The sequence below is a fragment of the Zootoca vivipara genome, chromosome 8 (genome assembly GCF_965207765.1).
Source record: "Zootoca vivipara chromosome 8, rZooViv2.hap1.1, whole genome shotgun sequence".
Taxonomy (NCBI): domain Eukaryota; kingdom Metazoa; phylum Chordata; class Lepidosauria; order Squamata; family Lacertidae; genus Zootoca; species Zootoca vivipara.
In genome coordinates this window covers 5,357,854-5,377,545 of record NC_142591.1, presented here as the reverse complement: position 1 = coordinate 5,377,545, position 19,692 = coordinate 5,357,854, and the positions used below count along the sequence as shown (strand labels likewise).

At 48.2% G+C, this 19,692-nt stretch overlaps 1 protein-coding gene across 5 annotated transcripts in view; it reads left to right on the top strand.

Annotated features, from left to right (window-relative positions):
* Positions 1–22: 22 nt before the first annotated feature.
* The window catches only part of FCHSD1 (FCH and double SH3 domains 1), a 21,245-nt gene continuing 1,575 nt past the window's right edge, over positions 23–19,692 (top strand). The window contains exons 1-20 of one of the 5 annotated variants that reach the window (XM_088675052.1): positions 23–236; positions 1,205–1,302; positions 2,139–2,184; positions 2,850–2,919; positions 7,460–7,533; positions 8,906–9,050; positions 9,224–9,360; positions 9,942–10,005; positions 10,173–10,301; positions 10,851–10,973; positions 12,933–13,031; positions 13,122–13,238; positions 14,053–14,160; positions 15,619–15,780; positions 16,486–16,614; positions 17,233–17,316; positions 17,680–17,857; positions 18,130–18,335; positions 18,903–18,981; positions 19,298–19,356. In XM_088675052.1, coding sequence (XP_088531178.1) covers positions 9,227–9,360; positions 9,942–10,005; positions 10,173–10,301; positions 10,851–10,973; positions 12,933–13,031; positions 13,122–13,238; positions 14,053–14,160; positions 15,619–15,780; positions 16,486–16,614; positions 17,233–17,316; positions 17,680–17,857; positions 18,130–18,335; positions 18,903–18,981; positions 19,298–19,356 — 1,671 coding nt within the window. In that variant the 5' untranslated portion in view covers positions 23–236; positions 1,205–1,302; positions 2,139–2,184; ... (2 more) ...; positions 8,906–9,050; positions 9,224–9,226. Of the gene's footprint in view, positions 237–1,204; positions 1,303–2,138; positions 2,185–2,849; positions 2,920–7,459; positions 7,534–8,905; positions 9,051–9,223; positions 9,361–9,941; positions 10,006–10,172; positions 10,302–10,850; positions 10,974–12,932; positions 13,032–13,121; positions 13,239–14,052; positions 14,161–15,618; positions 15,781–16,485; positions 16,615–17,232; positions 17,317–17,679; positions 17,858–18,129; positions 18,336–18,902; positions 18,982–19,297; positions 19,357–19,692 lie in introns of those variants that run through there. The other 4 variants (XM_088675054.1, XM_035103486.3, XM_088675051.1 and 1 more) reach the window with 4 other exon arrangements.

The following is a 19,692-nucleotide window of genomic DNA, read 5'->3' as shown; positions in this document are numbered from 1 at the left end:
GTCGCCGAAGCCCCAAGAAAACGCCCCGTGGGAAGCGGCGTGGAGGCGGCCGGGGGCGGGCGGCGCTCTGCGGAGCCGGGCGGAGCCTGGCGAACCGGGTGGCGCGGCAGTTCCGGACTCGCCTCCCCGCCGCAGCCGTGCTCTGGAGCCGCTTGCCGAGGTCGGGAGGGCGGCCGAAGGGAGCGGTAAAGCGGGGCGCCCAGGAGCCCGTCGCCATGCAGCCGCCGCCGCGCAAAGTAAGTCCCTGCGCGCCGGGCTCGCGGAGGAGAAGCCGGGCGGGGAGGGCCCTCCTTGGCACCCTGGCACAGTCGGGGCCACGGGGTCCCCGAGACGCGCTCTCGCTCGCTCTCCGCCCCTAGTATGAAAGGGCGTGCGCGTACCATCTTGAAGTGGGCGGCTTCCTTGGCAGCGCCGCGTCAGGCTCTAAACTAGGGCGCGCGCGCGCCCCCAAAAAACTTTTGGGAAACTGTGGGCACATTTGGAAATCTAATGAGTTCTTGCGGGCGCCACAAACGACCCATTTCGCAGAAGGAGAAAACCGTGGAGATGCGCAGAAGCTCCTCCCAGACAACGCGGGAGTGGGGGGGGGGATTCATCTACGCACACCTCAGAACAAATGAAACGAAGTGGAAGGGGCAACCACCACTACCCCAAACAAGAAAGCAAACAAACATTAGTTAAATACAAAAATTGGGCAGGGGCTTGGCTGGTGATGGAGGGGGTTTTGGTGGAAGGTGCCACAGTGCCTGTAGGAGCCACATAGAGCCCCCCTAACCTCTTGGACTCTTCCATGCATCATACCGGTAATTCCTAGCCTTTGTCTTTAAAGCGCTTGGCATCCACTACTTTGTCATCCTTGCAACAACCCTTTTGCAGAGACTGACAGGAGGAGTGCCTTGCTCAAAGCTACTTACTGAGTTCATGACAAGCAAGATTTGAGCCAGGGGCTTCTAGACGCTATTGCTACACCTTGTGGGTTGAGCTCCTGGAGCTTCTGCCCACCACTCCTCCCCGAGTGCAGCTGTTACTAGGGTCCTGCTGGTCCTCTTCCCACTGCCTCTGTGTTCCTAGTCTTAAGGTCTCATTTCTGTGCAAAATAGTGGGTTCCTTTTCCTTCTGCTCCAGGTGTGTTTGCTTGTCTGCTCCTTGCCCTGTAGGGGGGCCTCTTGCCATTGATAAGGTGCAAACTCTCTTTCTTCTGCAGGTTAAGTTGACCCAGGAAGTGAAAGTGCGCCTCATAGAGCAACTGTCGAGCCTGCAGAATAAGCAACAACGGGAGCTGGAACTCCTAGAAGACATCAGGTAACAAACTGAGCCTGCAGGGGATCAGAAGAAATTGGGAACTGGGCAAGCTCCTGAACAGGTTCCACCACAGGCCTAAAGGCTACCCTTTCCTTCACCTGTTAAACAGCCTAAGACAGCCTTCCTCCTCAGGAAGCAACGGATGGAGACTGACTGCTCGCTAGTGAGTGACCCATGAACTTCCAAGAGCCTACTGCTCCTTATCCAAGAGGCTTAGCCTGTAAAGAGCATCAGCCTTAAGCTAGAAGTGTTGTTCACCTGCTTACATAAATCCAGCAGTCATTTGTGTTGATTCTGTACCTGAAGCTAGTATGTTATGCTTCAGGGACTCTTCCAGTGGATCAGTGCTGGGGTTCAGATTTAAAATATGGGGATTACTGGACAAAGCAGAGGGAGGTTGAGTAGCATGTCCTCAAACCTGAGTCATTACTGCGCAAGATTGAGGCATGTCAGGGCCAACGAAAATAACAGCTGCTCAGCAGCCCCCCCTTTTTTGGGGAGGCCATGCAAGTTAAAATAATATGAGCTGCTGGGTTATTAGGAAAACTGCTCAGTCGAGGTCTTCTCTGGAATCTTTTGTCAGGGAAGTATGACACACTAATTGCTGTTTCGTAATTATTACTATTTGGAACTTGTTTTTAAAAGCACCATGCAGTTTCTGAGGTTACAGTTGCAGGGGGAGTTGGGTTCATGTTAGCTGGGCTTCCGCTGAGTCGCGGAGTTCTTCACCCGGCATATCTTGAGAGAGAGATTGTTCCCTTGCCCTTAGATTCTGATTGTGCAAGAAGATTGAGCTGTGTGGTTATTCAGAGCCTTTGTCTTCTCCTTGCTTGCAGGTCGTACAGCAAGCAGCGATCTGCCATTGAGAGGGAGTATGGGCAGGTGAGAGAATGCAAGGCTTCTGAGCTGCTTGCTTGAAATATGTTGCATGCTCCCATTGAAATTGGGTGTATCATGGCGGGGTGGTAGTGGTGAATATAACGAAAAAGTGTCTGGCCTTAGCAGCGGCCATTTCCCCAGGGTTTAGAGCTCTAACAAGTCGTGTCAAGAGATGGATACAGACTCAGCTTGTGCCCTCCATTGTAAGCCAGCACTCTTCCCTAGCTGAAGGAAGTGACCCAGTGAGCAGGCAAGAATCATTTGAGCTCTTCCTTGGAGCTTATAGACTTAAAGAGCCGGCTGCAGCTGTTTCTTATGACTTTTTATACTTGGAAGTGGGCTGATGAAGAGTCAGCTGCAGCTGGAACTTGTACAGCAAAGGGTCTTGCAATCACTAGAAAAAAGTTGAAATAAGAAGTGGTACTTGTCTGACCGTAGATCTCATTCCCACCTGGGCCATGTTTTGGAGAGACCTCCTGGGTTATGCCCAGGCTATGCTATCAAACCAACATGCCCTGAAGGCCTAACTTCCTCAGCAGTGGTGTTGCAACAAGCCACTAGGCTTTACGTCCTCACATTACTGAGTGTTGCTGACAGAATCCGACCCTTTAGCCCTCCTGCCTAATCTCTGGTTCTCTCTTGGTTGCCTCTGGCCACTGCACACATAGATGGCTTCGTTTGGCTGTCCCCACTGAGGCTTGGGCCATTATCTCTTGAAGTCTCAACTTGGGATTGCACGTGAGTAGGAAAGTGATCCCTTGGTGTATCATATCACTCCTCTGCATTTGATCTTCTGTCATCTTGTTGGATAGCATCCTTTTCATTCCTCCCCATTTGATTCTTGCGAGCCATTCACTGGTGTTGATAAGTGCTGTTGCCATCTACCTGGGGGGTTACATAACTGTAACGGGACTGGCCTTGGAAGGGTCCTCTAAGGCACTCTGCCTGTCTAGAACTGGACATGGAAGATGAGTTTGAGGACAAACATGTCTTTTAGGTCTGATTCTTGTATTCAGCATGATCGTGTGGTAAGAGCTTTCTGGACTGCTGAATATTACTCCATCTAAAGCCATAACTCATATGTTGCATTTGAACACTTTTTTAAAAACAAGAGAAGCCAATATGCACTTTCAAAAGCAACTCCAAAAGTCATTGGCGTAGAGAAATGTCAGGCAAGGAAATTGTTAATGACCTGTTCCTCTTCTCTCTCCTCTTCTCTTCTCTTTCTTTCTCCCCCATCCCCTACTGGCAATTTTCCTGGTTTAAAATAAAACTAATTATAGGGCATATTTGTGTGTATGAACTAATCCTATGCCTCTAGAAACTAGCCTGCCTCGGGTAAGGCTGGTTTTCTGTGTGCTGAAATAGGGGAGCATTTGAACATGCACTGCCATCCGCTACTGCATGAACTTGTACATTTTCGGAAATGCTTCGCCACATGATTCTTCTGGTCCTTTTCAAGTTAACACCATGTTAGCATCTACTCCCCTGTTGGACTACCCTTGACATGGATTCACATAGACAGTTTGGGACTTGCGTTTTCTCCATGGAGGGGAGACCCCATAAATGCAAAAAGGCTGAGAGCTGTGTGTGCCAATCCATCGTGAGGAAGCTTGCTTTTCAGCAGCTTTTCCAAATTTGTGAACATTATTTCTTCTATTTTTAAGCCAAATGTGCATTTATTTATTTTTTATTTTCAATTGTATACATTACAACAATTACTCAACCACAATTTTAACATTTCTGACTTCAACTCTCTTCCACCTCTTTCTGCAGTTCTTTACATTTATTTTCGTCCTTCCCTGCATACTCCAAATTATCTTAACTTATTCTTTTATTCATCTATTCTCATATATATCTCATATCTGTTTTTGAAACTGCAGGTTTTTACAGTAATCCTGCCAATGTCTTGATCTATTTACAGATTATTAAAACATTTCCATTCCTTTCTAAAAAGTTTGCTATCTTGATTTCTTATTCTTCTGGTAAGTTTCACAATTTCTGTATGCTCCATTATGTTCTGTATCCATTCTTCTCTCGTTGGGACCTCCTCTTCTTTTGGGCAAATAGCATTCTTGTAGCTGTGGTCGCATACATAAATAAATTTCTATACTGTTTAGGTAGTTCTGATCCCATAATTCCCAAGAGAAAAGCTTCTGGTTTTTCATGCATGTTATCTTAAACATCTTTTTCAATTCATCATATATCATTTCCCAGTAAGCTTTAACCTTATTGCAAGACCACCTCATATAGAAAAAGGTACCTTCTTTCTCTACATTTCCAACACTTATTCGATTTTGATTTATACATTTTTGCCAATCTACTAGGTGCTAGGTACTATCTATATAACGCTTTCGTATGATTTTCCCTTAAACCATAACATACAGTAAATTTAATATTCGTATTCCATAATCATTCCCATGTTTCCATTTCTGCATTATGACCAATATCTTTTGCCCAGTGTATCACGGAACATTTCATTTGTTTGTCCTTTGTCTCCCATTCCAATAACATTTTAGACATCACTTTAACATTTCATTACAGGTCTCTCTCTAGTTGTGATAGTTGTTCCCCAAACCCCCGCTTCATTTTTCTTTTTCACTGCTATGGCTTCCAAAGGTGAAAGCCGAAGTGGTGCTTTAGTCTCCAATAAGTTTTTATATTTATCCCATATCCTATACACATATCCCCCCTAATTATATGGTTTGTGAAGCCTTTGTGTACTTTCACCTTTTCATACTACAAATAAGCGTGCCAACGAAAAATATTATCATGACCTTCCAAATCTAAAATATGCGGGTTCTTCAATAGCAACCATTCCTTCAACCAGCACAGACAAAATGCTTCATAATATAATTTAATATTTGGCAGGGAGAAACCTCCTCTCTCTTTCGTATCTATCAGTATTTTATATTTTATTATTGTTTTTGTCCCTAGCCAGTTGGGCTCCAGTGGCAGAGGTGTTTGAAAATGCAGTGCCCTTGGTGTTTCAAGATCAGTGTGGTCCCTGTAGCACAGCTGATGACTGGGCAAAATGTGTGCATTTAGTTCGGCTGCATTTGGCTTGTGAGCCTTGCAGGATGGGACAACCACTGACAGTGTTTCTCACGCAAGGGCTGGCTTGGTGCTGACTCAGCACTGCTACTGCGGTGCACCTCTTTGCTACTCCCAGTGCCACATGGGGCTTGTCAAGCAAGCAATTAAAACAGCAAAACCATCATGCATGGGGAAAATCGTTGCATGAACTGACTCTGAGTTACTGTCAGGAAACGGCAGTACTCTGAACCTTCGATCAGTGATAACTTTGCCTTATGCTGTTTTGGGTTTCTGAGCACACCTGCGTTGGGTTTCATTTTAAGGATTGGATGTGCTCAGTCAACACATTGAATTCCTGCAGTTCATGTTCTACACCATGGATAAAGGTAAAGGTAAAGGGACCCCTGACCATTAGGTCCAGTCGTGACCGACTCTGGGGTTGCGCGCTCATCTCGCATTATTGGCCGAGGGAGCCGGCGTATAGCTTCCAGGTCATGTGACCAGCATGACAAAGCCACTTCTGGCAAACCAGAGCAGCACATGGAAACGCCGTTTACCTTCCCGCTGTAGCGGTTCCTATTTATCTACTTGCATTTTGACATGCTTTCGAACTGCTAGGTTGGCATGAGCTGGGACCAAGCAACGGGAGCTCACCCCGTCACAGGGATTCGAACCGCCGACCTTCTGATCAGCAAGCCCTAGGCTCAGTGGTTTAACCACAGCGCCACCTTGGTCCCTACACCATGGATAAGGAGGGTGCAAAACATTCCATGATGTGCCTGACCCTGAGCATCTTCCCTGAGATGAGAGCACCCTGCTGTTCAGCAAACCAGTCATATTGGAAGCTGCCATGTCAACACAATCCAGGCTCTTTATCAGATGCTTGTTCCTTTTATACTCTTCTCCCTTAAGTGGCAAAGATATTTCCCTATAGCAAATACATATAGAAGAAGTGAAGGAGAAGAGATGGGACAAAATCTTTAACATTTATGAAAAATGGATATTGCCCCTTTTAGGTGATACTTAACTGTTGGGGAGGAAAAGAGGCATCTGATAATTAAGTACAGTAGGAGGTAAAAGAGGCATCTGATAACTAAGTTGTGCCCCTGTTCCCATTTGGGGCCTCCACAGGATTACCAAAAGTGCAATATTTTCTTGTCAGTTAAAGCAAATAAGAAGGGGTGGGGAGTGGAGGCCAAGTCTTTGTGCATTAACTGGGCAAAGTGGCAAATGATCAGTCCACAGGAATTGTTGTTTTGACCATACCATTTATATTATTCTTTGCAAATAAGAGGACTTGCGTCCCAGGAAAAGGCGTTTCCAGAGAGCCAAATTTTGTTTTGTATTGGTCCATTAAAACAGGGGTGGATAGAAAAGGGAGGTCAAGATCTACTGGAGGAACTCTGGGTGATTTGCAGCAGATTGCCAATGACTTATGAGTTCCAACTGTTACAGCAGCTTTCCCCCCCAAATGAGGGTGCTTTGGGGTGTAGGGGGAACTGGGAATAGGTTTTTGTCTGAAAGGACTGTGAGCTCAGTTTTGGTACTATGTATAAATTCCTGAACTGAGATGTACTCAGGGGTCCTGAATTCCTACTGTATGGGTGTCCCTCTTTCTAAGGCACTATTTTGCACTTGACCCCAGCTGCTAGATGTTGGTGGGGTCTCACACACCCTGCATTCAAACCATGGAAAAACAGAATAAGCAGGGCTCTGAATGGCGAGCAATTAATAAAGTTGTCCATTTTTTATGCAGTCCTACTTTTCTCTCACTGCAAATTAGCATGGTTCCTCAGTGGGCTCCCATGCAGGCAGTGGCCAGGCCTGCTTAGCTTCAGCCGTGCTTCCCAGGCCACCTATAATAAAGGAGATAGTTGCTGATAATAGCTAATGGAGCTGGAGAATCTCCACACACCGGCCTCTTCCTATTCTTCTTGGGACTGCTTTGGAGAGAAAGAGGCAGCCGCTGGAGGCCATTCTTACATCTGCAGCTCAGCAGGGAGGCCACAACAAACACCCTGGGTGATTCATCTGCTAAGTTTTCTGGATGCGAGATGGAGAGGGATACCCCAAAAGAGCCAGTGGCCATATTTGCAGGAGTTTTCAGGGAGAGGGAAGGCTGGCTTGTGTTGTTGTTTTGTTTTCAACTACTCTTCATGTCCATCTTGCAGACTTAACATGGGTGGAAAGGTGGGGCGCAAAATGTTTCAAAATAAATACACTGTACTGTATGTACTTACAGGCATTGCAAAGGCTGGCAAGTCAGTACCAGAAGAGAGACGGGCAGCGTGGTTGGAACGTCGCCAGTGACTCCAGGTGGGGAATTGGGCTTTGTGGCGAAAGGAGCTGAGCTGCCTTGCTTATTGGGGAAAGGGCTTGCCTGGCTTCACAGCTGGAAAGGATAGCATTTGAGGAGAAGGGGGATGTCTTAGTCTTGCGCTCATCTCCCAAGCTTGGTGTTCAGCTCAATCCACCTCTGATTACAGCTGTTCTCAAGGGTAGGCCAAATAGCAATACCACTGTGTTTAATTACATGTGTGTTTGGTCATGTACATGGGTAGGCAAACTAAGGCCCCGGGGCCTGGATCTGGCCCAATCGCCTTCTAAATCCGGCCTGCAGACGGTCTGGGAATCAGCATGTTTTTACATGAGTAGAATGTGTCCTTTTATTTCAAAAGCATCTTAGGGTTATTTATGGGGCATAGGAATTCGTTCATTCCCCCCCCCCAATATAGTCCGGCCCCCCACAAGGTCTGAGGGACAGTGGACCGCCCCCCTGCTGAAAAAGTTTGCTGACCCCTGGTCATGTATCTGCCTGGGGAAATGTGGCGGCTGTTCCTTTGAGTGCCCAGCTCTCTTTCTTTTCAGCTCCTTTCCTGTAATGTTGAAAACCTCTTAGCAGAAAGAGTGGTGGTTTTTGATATTGCATTGTGGCTTTATGCCTTTCTTTAATCAGGACATCTGTCATTGCAGTATCTGTGCTTGCCCTTGAATTTTAGTGCAGGAAGCAAAAGTGCCACCCGGATTGCTTTCTTCCTCATTATTGCTTGGGAGGAAGGAGCCTCTGTTAGCTGGAAAGCAAAGAAAGCAGGTGGGAGGAAGTAAAGAAGCAGCGTTGAGCCATCCTTCCAGGGAAATGAGGATGTGGGCACAACAAGTGGACTCAGGAAATGGGTGGAAGGATGTGAGGGGCAAGGTGGGAGAAGCTGGCGACTGGAGCACACAGGTCTGGCAGGAAAATGAGGCAACTGAACTTTGACATAGTGGATGCTGTTGCCTTGTGAATATTTGGTCTAATGCAGCCATTCGATAGAGCTTCCTCAAATTTAACCCCAAGGCAAGTTCTAAGAATCTTGGGGGGTGGTTTGTGGAGAGAGAAGCACAAGCTCTGAGCCTGGATGGGACTTTATACTCAAAGAGCTCAGGAAGTGGTTTTAGCACTTCAGGAGGCTGCTGATAGATATCGCTGTGCACATAGTCTAAAGGGGACTGAGTGCAACTCAGCAAATGTTTAGAAAGATGCAGCCGGCCGATTCGTACTGCATATACCATGCTGCTTAGTGCAGTGGCTGTCAGGAATTGAAAAGCCCTGGTGTTCCTGGAGGACAGAGTCCTCAGACCTCATGAAATCAGAAGCAGGAGCTGGTGAAAGCTGGCAACGCCTTGACCTCCTCTAATATTTCTGCAGGAGTGTCTTTGGAGTCTGGAAGGCCGTGATCGATGGCACCGTCTCTTCTGGTCAGTCCAGGCTGGCTGCCTCCGATAATTATCGCAGTGTGAGCGCAGAAGCAGCTAAAACCGCTCGTACGTCAAAAGATCACTTGTTCAAAAAGGTACTCTTTGGGTGGGCTAGGAGGGTCCTAGTAGCAAGCCTTTGGGGACAGAGAAACCGTGCTTGGCTCTGGATGGGGAGGGGTCCTTGAGACTCCGCTAAGGGGTTGAGCAGCAGCAACTGGCAGAGGGCAGGATGCTGACTGCCGGACCGCTTCCCCACCTGCTCTCCTAGGGCATGGACCAGCTACTGAATATCCAGGCTGAACTGCTGGAGACAGTGAAGGAAGTCAGCAAAACCAAGAAGCATTACACACAGATTGAGCGATCCAGTGAGGTAGCCCGAGAGAAGGCTGCCGATGTGGATGCCAGGTGAGCCCCCGGTTCCCTACCCACCAAGCAGGGGAATCCCAAAATGTGAGTGCCAGGGGGTCCCGGTGGGCTGCGCCCTGTTGTTCTCGCAGGTCTCCCATGGGCTGGGACTTACGGTAGAGCTTTCCAGAGCTAAGATCACTTGGTGGTTTGCATCCAGGGGATCTGTGGAAACTGAGCCAGTGTGGTGTAGTGCAGACATCCCCAAACTTCGGCCCTCCAGATGTTTTGGACTACAATTCCCATCATCCCTGGTCACTGGTCCTCTTAGCTAGGGATCATGGGAGTTGTAGGCCAAAACATCTGGAGGGCCGCAGTTTGGGGATGCCTGGTGTAGTGGTTAAGAGCGGTAGACTCCTAATCTGGGGAACCGGGTTCGTGTCTCTGCTCCTCCACATGCAACTGCTGGGTGACCTTGGGCTAGTCATACTTCTCTGAAGTCTCTCAGCCCCACCCACCTCACAGGGTGTCTGTTGTGGGGGAAGAGGGGAAAGGAGATTGTTAACCGCTTTGAGACTCCTTCGGGTAGTGATAAAGCGGGATATCAAATCCAAACTCTTCTTCTTCCCTCCCCTCCACAGGCTTAGGAAGAGTGACCATGGCATATTCCACACGAAGGCCAGCTTGCAGAAGCTCAGCGCCAAGGTCAGAGGCCCATCCTGCCAGCCCACTGGGACACTGAAGTGGGTTACAGAGGCTTGAGGGATGCGCCCGTCGCACAGTGGGCTGGCAGAGAGTTTTCCGATGTGGGGCATGGGTTTGGTAGGTCTTTGAAATGTCGAGTGCATGGCCCTCTGTTCCTCTCATTGCAGTTCTCTGTGCAGCTGGCAGAGAATTCACAGCAGCTGGTGGTGGCACGAAATGAGTACCTCTTGACTCTGGCGGCTGCAAGTGCCCACCTGGAGCACTACATCCATGTGGAGCTGCCTGCTGTTTTCAAGGTAAGAGCTCTCTTCTTACACTGCACAGCTCCTCCTCTGAGGACAACTTGCGGACCTGGGCAGCTTCTTGTATAGCACCGCTTGCATGCAAAGCAGCTGTGGCAGGCCATAACTTTGAACAGGAAAACTCTATGGGAAGGGACAGTGGTACACAGCTTCCTCTCCACTGACACACACTCCCCTAATTTCCAATTTCACCTTCCTGCAGCTGTGTCCCTTTAAAAAATAAAGGTGGGGGTGGGGAGAATTGCATGTTTTTTAGCCTACCCTAAAATGCTTGGATTGCCGCATACTGGTGTCTTTTCTTTTGCTGCGCAGGATTTTAGCTTGAACCAAATTCTGTTTCCCAGTTTCTTGCCAATCCCACAAATACCTTTCCTCAAATAGGTCCCTGTTTTTCTCTCAGGGAGTGTAGGGAGTTGCCTGATTTTGGATGACTGCCTGCACTGCAGCAAGTTTGGGTGGAATGATCTCTCCCTGGAGGAGCCTCCCTTCCTGTTCCTCCTCTCACTTTGCACTACCCAACCTGTTTGATCTGCGTTTTGTCAGATGCTGGATGGTGACCTTTACGAGCGGCTCAGAGACCAGCTGACCCTGATCAGCAAGACAGAGCTGGAGGTCTGCCAAGGCACACAGGAACTTTTCCAGCGTGTTCTAGGTACATCTGCACAGGTAACAAGGCACTGATAGGTGACTGTGTTTCTAGGGGTCTGCAAGGTATCCCCAAAACTGCTGTTCTCCTATTGGGAGAAAAATACAGGCGTATTTTTACATTTGATGTTTTCAGATCTCCTCCAATCGAAATCCAGGCCCTCTGTGACTATTCTAAAGCTTTCTGAAAAAGAAGAAGAAAAGTTGAGAAATGCAATCATGGATCTCTGGTTTCCCTTCTGTTTTGGCCCTTATTCTCTTGCCCAGCAAGTGTGGACTTTCTTCCCCCACCGTACATGTCACAGTGTTGCTGTGGAACAGCCATCCCCCCAAATGAACATGTGGCAGCCCTAGGTCTTCATTTCCGAGTTAAGCAACTCCAAGTGCTTTTCTTTGATACCAGTCTGAAGAAAATGATAACCACCTTGTTAGACCTTCTCAACCTTTTGGTGGAATAACCTGTGGGCCATTACAGGCCACCAGCAGATGGGATAGGGTGTAGGAAGCACAAGGGAAATCAAAGAAAAAGATGGTAACAGACAGGCCACAGAGATCTATAGGACTGGGGTGGTTGACGGATAGGATAAAGAGAAACCTACAGAAAAAGAGGAGATTGCACTGTGGGATGTGGAGAGAGGAGGAGCAACTGAGAGATGGTGGGATCAGGAAAATGTAGCATAAGAAAGGTGAATAAGGGGTAATGGGTGGAGTTACAAATACCTTGAGGACCACCGACCTGGACCCTGTGATCCTTATCTGAGGTCAGAGGGTGGCAACACAGGAACAAGCCTTTTCTGCAGTGGCTCCCTGTCTATAAAATGCTCTTCCTAGGAAGGCTCGCCTGGCACCTTCATTGCATATCCTGAGGTGCCAGGCGAAAATGTTTTTCTATAGCCAGGCCTTTGGCTGAATAACATTCTATGGCCTTTTAAATGTGTTTGTAGGCGGGGGGTTGTTGGTTTGTTTTTGTTTTTCTGCTATGTATTTTGCATTCTCATTTTATATTTTTTATGGTTTAAATCGCCCTGTGCTCTTTGAATGAAGGGTGGCATATAAATTTAATAAACAAGTAAACAAATAAAATAATTACAGAGATATCATTTACTCATGCAGAGAAAAATGAATATACACTACTGTATTAGCACAGAGATAAAAGAGGTGATGACAGATAACTGGATAAAAAAAAGAAAATGCTGCATCAAATATGTCAGAAATACTTTCCTGAGACTGATGTAGTCTGGCTCTCTTAAAGGTAAAAATACCCCTGACTGTTAGGTCCAGTCGCGGATGACTCTGGGGTTGCGGCCCTCATCTCCCTCTATAGGCCGAGGGAGCTGGCGTTTGTCTGCAGACAGCTTCCAGGTCATGTGGCCAGCATGACTAAGCTGCTTTTGACGAACCAGAGCAGCGCATGGAAACACCGTTTACCTTCCCGCCGGAGCAGTCCCTATTTATCTACTTGCACTTTGATGTGCTTTCGAACTGCTAGGTTGGCAGGAGCTGGGACCGAGCAACGGGAGCTCACCCTGTTGCGGCGAGTCGAACTGTCGACCTTCTGATCGGCAAGCCCTAGGCTCTGTGGTTTAGACCACAGTGCCACCCATGTCCCAGTCTGGCTCTCTTAAGGTTGTAAAAATCTACAAGTGGCCCTTGAGTGATTTGAGTTGGGCCCTGAGATTTAGCTGATGAAGAACATTGTAAATGTGCACTTGAAGTGCATGTTCTTCATCAGAATTGTGTTTGATAAAATAAAATAAATAAACGCTAGACCACTGAGACTTTGAACAAGGCAGCATTGCCAGGTGCTCTTTGGAAACACAGAAACAGCAGGAATGTTTGAGCAGAGACCCTGCCATCAGCATTTCCTCCAGCAAGGACAGGCTGGCGGTAATGCAATGAATGCAGCTTTCTCTCACACTGGATTGGCATCTCTCAGACGTTCTTTTCTTGATATACTTTCCTTTCTTGTTGTTCTTGCAGGTGTGCCAGGAGCAGAATCTCCTCCTCTTCCTCCAGGATAATGCTGCATTTTCAGCGATGGTCATGCAGCCCTTTCAGCCGGCAGGAGCTGACCAGGTGGTAAGAAAGAAGCGGGTCCTCCCCTAGCCCTCGCCCAGGAGGAGAAGGGGGTCTTCGGACAGGGCTGCTAACAAGCCTATTTCTTCCCAGGCTTCTCTTCTGCATGAAAGTGGCAGCGGCCTTGGGGAGAGCGGGTTAGAGAAGGAAGTACGTCGCTGGGCCACTCGAGCAGCCAGGGATTACAAAATACTAACTGTCAGTGAGCAGGTGAGCCGCAGCCAGGCTTTATTTCCCAGGAAACACTTTCCATGTGATAGGACTTGTCCATGAAATTAGGGAGAATAATTCCCTTTTTCTGGTTGTACTTTTGTCTTCTGCATTATTTGGGTGGGTGGATATGAAATGGGGAGGAGCATAAAATCCTGTGAAGAGTTAATCCACCCATCGGTGTCTGGGGGCAGGGTAAAATGAACCCCTGTCTTGACCCTTGAAGGAAAAAAAAACACAGTTATCTTCCTGCTTAGATCAAAAGAGCGGGGTTTTTGTGGGGCTCCAATCCTTCAGGGCCTTGTGGTTACTTTCACTGGCAAGTCCCTTCCCTTCCCTTCCCTTCGCCTTTGGGCAGTTTCCTTAGAATTGGGGCCCTTTTTCCCTGAAAGGGGAGGAGCAGCTGTCAGAAATGGAGATTTCCAGGCAATCCCACCTCCCCCTCTACTGGATAAAGCCCTTGGATTTCTGAAGCTGGCAGAGGAGAATCTAGCAAACTCCTAGGAGTCCAGGGGATGTTTCCCCAAGACAGGAGCCCAGCCAGTTATTCTGTTCTAATGATTTTTTCACTCTAAAAAGAAGAACAGACTTCATCCTGTTTAATGATTTCACCTCAGCATCCACAAAAAATGTTCTATAATTCCATTAAAGAAGATGAGGCCTATTGCAAATTTTGACGTTCCTGTGGCCATTCTAATTCCAAGGGCCAAAGACTGACACAAGGTTTCCTTCGGGATTCCTGAGACAAGAAAACAGGAATTTGCCCTGAGAATGATGCTGGGATCACTTAAGTGTTCAATATTGGGTTGAGCAGGTTCTACAGAGAATGGAAGCCAGGAGGCAGCAGCAGGCCCCTGAGGCAGAGATGACCACCGTGGAGAAGAGGATGGAGGAGATAAGAGACAACCTACGGAAGGCTGAGGTGCGTCTGGCTGAAGGCTGCCTGTCCATTTTCCAGAGTGGTCAGCAATGCTTGTCTGTCTGAAGCTGTCTGCTTTGTGCCATCGATATCCCTTGCGGGCTCCCGGCATTTGTGTCCTGTATGTGTGCTTTCTGGTGCTTTTGCTGACTTGACAGCAAATATTGCAGGAGGGAAAGGAGCAGGCTGCATTGCCCAGGAGAAAAATTCCAGCTGAAGGTAACCAGCCTGTCACCCCATTTGAATGTGTTTTATAGCCAGGGGGCTAGAATCTCCATGCTCTGTAAAGTTTAACGTGTTGAAGAGGTGAAATAAAGGTAGCATCCCAGAATAAACAGGTTAAAGCATCATCATATTGAGACTTTGATGTTTTATCCTTTCTGATGCAGTTAGCCAGTCACGGGTGGATCTATATTTGGAAAATGATTTCCACCAGCTTCTCATCTCTATTGCTCCGCCTTGTGTGTGATAAACCAGATTTCAAATAAAAGAAATTTCTGGTCTTACATTGAGGGGAAAGGAGGGTATAAGATGCTGTGGAAAGGAGGCAAATGCATGGTAAAGGTAAAGGGACCCCTGACCATTAGGTCCAGTCGTGACCGACTCTGGGGTTGCGCGCTCATCTCGCATTATTGGCCGAGGGAGCCGGCGTATAGCTTCCAGGTCATGTGGCCAGCATGACAAAGCCGCTTCTGGCAAACCAGAGCAGCACATGGAAACGCCGTTTACCTTCCCGCTATAGCGGTTCCTATTTATCTACTTGCATTTTGACGTGCTTTCGAACTGCTAGGTTGGCAGGAGCTGGGACCAAGCAACGGGAGCTCACCCCGTCACAGGGATTCGAACCGCCGACCTTCTGATCAGCAAGCCCTGGGCTCAGTGGTTTAACCACAGCGCCACCTGGGTCCCTCAAAATCAATAGCAGAATTAGATTCCTAGGTTCAGAACATCAGGAGGCACCATTGTATTAGGTTCCTAAGTGTTTTGCAGGCAAATGTCATGATTGGCTCCTGGCCAGCATGTATAAAATGTGCAAGTTAGGTGTAACCAAGAGCTTGTAGCGCCCGGTGGGATTCTTGCCTTTTCTTTTTCTTTTTTTGGACAGACTCCTACGGTCAAAAAACAGAACCCCAGACAGAGGGGTAGAGAGGACTGAAGGCAGTTGTGGGACTTTGCACTTAAAAAAGAGAAGGAGAAAGAAGGTTGGGTTGTAATTGAGGAGGGGCAGCTTTCTTTCCTGCCTTTGCTGCCAGGGCATCATTGGCTTCTGGCTGTCATTCAGAAGGTGGCATTCTTGGTGCTGAATGGCAATCCTAATCTGCCATACTGCTGCTTTTCTTCATTTGAAAGACCAGGCTTGTCGTTTCCTTTGTTCTGCTTGTGGTTGGATGTGACAGTTGTTTGAGGAAGGAATTGCTGATTCATTGCTTGATCACAGGACCGTTCTTGCCCTCTCTTTAGATCAGCAAGGTGAAGTCAGAGGCACGGCTAGCTCTCCTGCGTCAGGCTGGCCTGGATGTCGATACCTGGCTGGCAAGCAGCATGGGGCAGGTGCTGGACGAAATGGAGCAAGAGCGGCGGCTCAGCGAAGCTCGCAGGTCTGAGAGAGGCTCGACTCCGACGGTAAGAGTTGCCTCTCCCCAAAGATCAGCTCCCAAACCCTTGGAAAGAGCTGCACCCCCACCCCATGCCCAGTGCCTGTTGCTGCATCATTCAGACACGACCTTCTGCTGCATGGGAACAACACATGGAAGAGGCTTCTGTGCGGTTGGCGGTACATCTGAAAAGGGCATCTTTGAGACACTAGTTTCAGGGAAAGAGAGACCCTTCAGCCCAAGGGCGGCAAGGTGCTTTCGGACTTGTCTGCATTCTCTTGCTGAAACTGGGACCATTCCCCCTGCTTGACTGAAGACTGTCTTGGGGAGAATCTGGGCAAATATTCCTATTCCCCATTCTCTTTGTGATGTGGTGTTTCCTTGGAGTAAAACCCTCTCCCCCCACCCCCAGTGATCTGAGATTCTGTGTCTTTGGCCTGGAGCTGCCTTTTCTTTATACAGTGGTACCTCTACTTAATGAATTTAATCCATTCCGAACACACATTCGTAAGTCGAAAAAAATTGTAAGTCGAATCCCATAGGAATGCATTGGGAGAAAAAAATCGTAAGTAGAAAAAAATCCTATCTAAACCGCATCCAAGATGGCAGACGGAGCTCCGTTCGTAAGTAGAAACATTTGTAAGTAGAGTTATTCGTAAGTAGAGGTACCACTGTATTTGATTGGCCTGTCATTTTAGCTTCCCATAGTTGACAGTAATCAATCTTCCATCAGGCAGAAGACTTTGATCTTGCTGAGTTTGATGACTATGACGACAACTCAGAACTGTTTGAGGACACGAGACCAAGTCCAAGCCTGGTTCGTGCTTATCCTTCATCATGCAGAGTATTTTTCCCATACCAGGTAATACTTCTTTTCATCTCCCAAATATAAATTGCTGCTTGCAGCATGCCCTTCACAATAACCTAGGTGGCTTTTCAGGGGCTTCAGCGAGGGCACTGCCAGAATTTCAGCTGAGCTTCTTAACAGCAAGCGATGTAAACGATAACAAACAAAGGGAGTAGAGCTGGGAAAATGGGGTAGATGTTTGGCTAAATGTCTTCACTCCCACACCTACCTGGATTCTGACAGCGATTCCTGGTGTCTTACTCTGTACCTGGGAATGTCAAACAGTGGCACATCTGAGACATAACAAACCACGGCTTCATGATGCTGGAAGGAGCAGCAATAAGCCTGTTGTTTTCATGCATGGGTTTGCCACAAATGATAACAGGCGCTTCTAATCTCCTTTCCTCACCTATGAAAGGAAGAAAAGAACCTTATTCCTCTGAGGCTCATGGCTACTCCTTCTCATGGTGAGAAACCATGGCTGGTCACTGATGCCTGAGTGAGTCAGGCTGCATCTCAATAGGGCCTGTTATGGGTCTCTAGGCCCTGCTGTTTGTTCAGCCCAGCTGACCTTTCACACCAGAACTCTGCTGCGGACTTTGTTGTGACTCTACGTATGTTCTTCTCTGCCAGGCCTGCCAATCAGATGAGCTCTCCATTGCGCAGGGTGAGGAGCTGGAGGTCATTGAAGATGGCGACGTGGAGGAATGGGTCAAGGTTCGTATAAGGAAACTCAGTCAGGTTCCTCTCTGCAATGGGACTTGGGGAAACCTTCCATGAAAATCTGCCTCTAGGGTGCTAAGCAAGAGTATGAATGGGTGCTGAACAACTCTGTAGGGCATGCTGGAGCTGCTTGGACACATGGAACCATTGGGCGTCCCATCTCTGGCAGTAATGCCAGTCCAAGATAGAAGCTGAGCACTTTGGACCTAAGAGAGCAGAACCCAGATTGTAGCCTTGGAGGCAGGCTGGCTTCTTGCAATCCTACCCATGTGTTCCCCAGCCACACATGGTAGGATCGCACCAGGGCACGCTTGTCCAAATATGTTTCTTAGTGTCACTTCTCCTACCTGACTTCAGGCGCGTAACAGTGCAGGACAGGTCGGGTACGTCCCTGAGAAGTACCTCTTCTTTATGGATTCAGTAAGCAGGGGACACCCAGCCCCAGATGGGAACGCCCAGGAAGAGTCCTCTGATGCGGCCTTGGAGAGGGAGCTGACAAACATCATGAGCATGGGCCTGATGCTGGAGCCTGGAGGTGCGTCTTGCTGGGGTAGTTGGGGGGGGCTGTGGGGGCTGTGAGCTATTGGCAGAGGGTGCAAGTGCATGGTGGTGTGAAGATACGGGCCTGTGATAAAAATCCAAGGGAGCCTCTGCTGCCCAACCTGGCTAGTGGACGAGGCGACCTGCCTGCACTTGAAGGGGTTCAGTTTATATACACTTTTTATCCTGTCCTTCCCCCCAACAGAGTAAATGGCTGCTGACCCCACCTGCTTTGTAAGACCAGTTGTGTCCTCTGTTTGTTTGCAGCTTCCCTGGTGCGAGCCCTTTATGACTACGAAGGGCAGAGCTCCGAGGAACTCAGTTTCCCCGAGGGAGCCATCATCCGAGTGCTGCCCCGGGAGGAGGGAGCAGTAGATGATGGCTTTTGGAAAGGAGACTTCAATGGGAGAATCGGAGTCTTCCCCTCATTGGTTGTGCAAGAAATAACTGGCGCTCAAGAGGGAGCTGAGCAGGTGAGTCCCAGGGTGGCCCAGGAAGGGCAGGTCAGCTTGTCTGCCTCCTTAGGGAAACAGTGTTTGGACTGTTGCAGTTGGCAGGGCCCAGGAGTCTCGGTAATAGTGACTGGGATCCACAGATCCCACACCTCAGCACGTGTCCCTCCTGCCTCCAGGAAGCATGCCAAGGCACCCTAGAAGCTTGGGGCTGAGGAGGTAGTTGAGCAGTCCTGCTGTGCTTCAGAGGTGCTCAGAGGGGAAGCATAACAATGCCTTGCTAATTTGGAGTCTTCCTGGGTTTGGCAGCCGGGTATAAAGTTATTATCACCACCCCTGCCCATTCTCCAGCTAGAGAAGGACGGCACCTTGTTTTTGATGTCATGCTGAGCATTAGATGCCTCCGGAATACAGCACGAACCCTTGGAGCATGTGCAGAGGTGCTCTTTTCTTCTGAGCCCCGCTGAACCTGGTTCCCACTCCAACACAGGGGGATACACTCGGCCCACATTCATTTTTCCACTTGGTGTCTTAGAAGTTTGCTTCGCTTGCTTTGAGTCTGACGGCAGCTTGGCTTGCTTGTTTCAGGAACTGCTTTCACCATCTCCTCCAGCCTTCTCCCCTCCAGTCCTTGACCACGCATCTCCTCCAGACATTCTGCTGGCAGGTGAGTTACTTGAGAAACCAGCATCTGGAATCTTTCCCCCACCCCACAAAAAAAATGGTGGTTTCTGGAATAGTCAAGTTGTGTTAGAGAGAAGTGATGATACATACAGATCTCTAGTATGTTGTTTTAGATGACTGAAACTGAGGCCTTGAACAGACCTCTAGTAAGGAGAGCGAAAACCTGTTTGTGTTTCTGGAGAGGAGGGAGGGAGGGAGGGAGACCGACCGACCGACCAAGTGAAGGGCCAGGATGTCAGTAGTCCTTAGCTGCTCTGCACCACACGAGTGTAGTCATTAATGTTTTTATGTGTTCCCAGGTGGCTGGCAAGGAAACATGCAAGAGTCCCCTGAGCTGAATGCACCACGCATTCGCCCAGTAAGTTGTTGCCCATATGCTGTGATGGGATGGCCTCAGTCTCCCTGTCTTTTATCCCTGCCACTCACAAAAAAGTTCATTCACATATGAGCACATATGAGTAGGTTATGATCTAATCTTTGACACAATTTGACTAATTATTATGAGCCTATTTATCTCTCAGGTAGAGAAAAAAGGCAGAATGTTCCATTTTTGCCAAAAAAAGGAAGTGCTCAGTCCATCTAGATCTTACACACGAGTGGGGCTTTGTAGTCAACCCTTGCCTGTTAGGTTTGTGTTCTACTAGAACCTTAATAAGAATTTATATTGGAGAAACTGAAGGTTTGAACCCACATT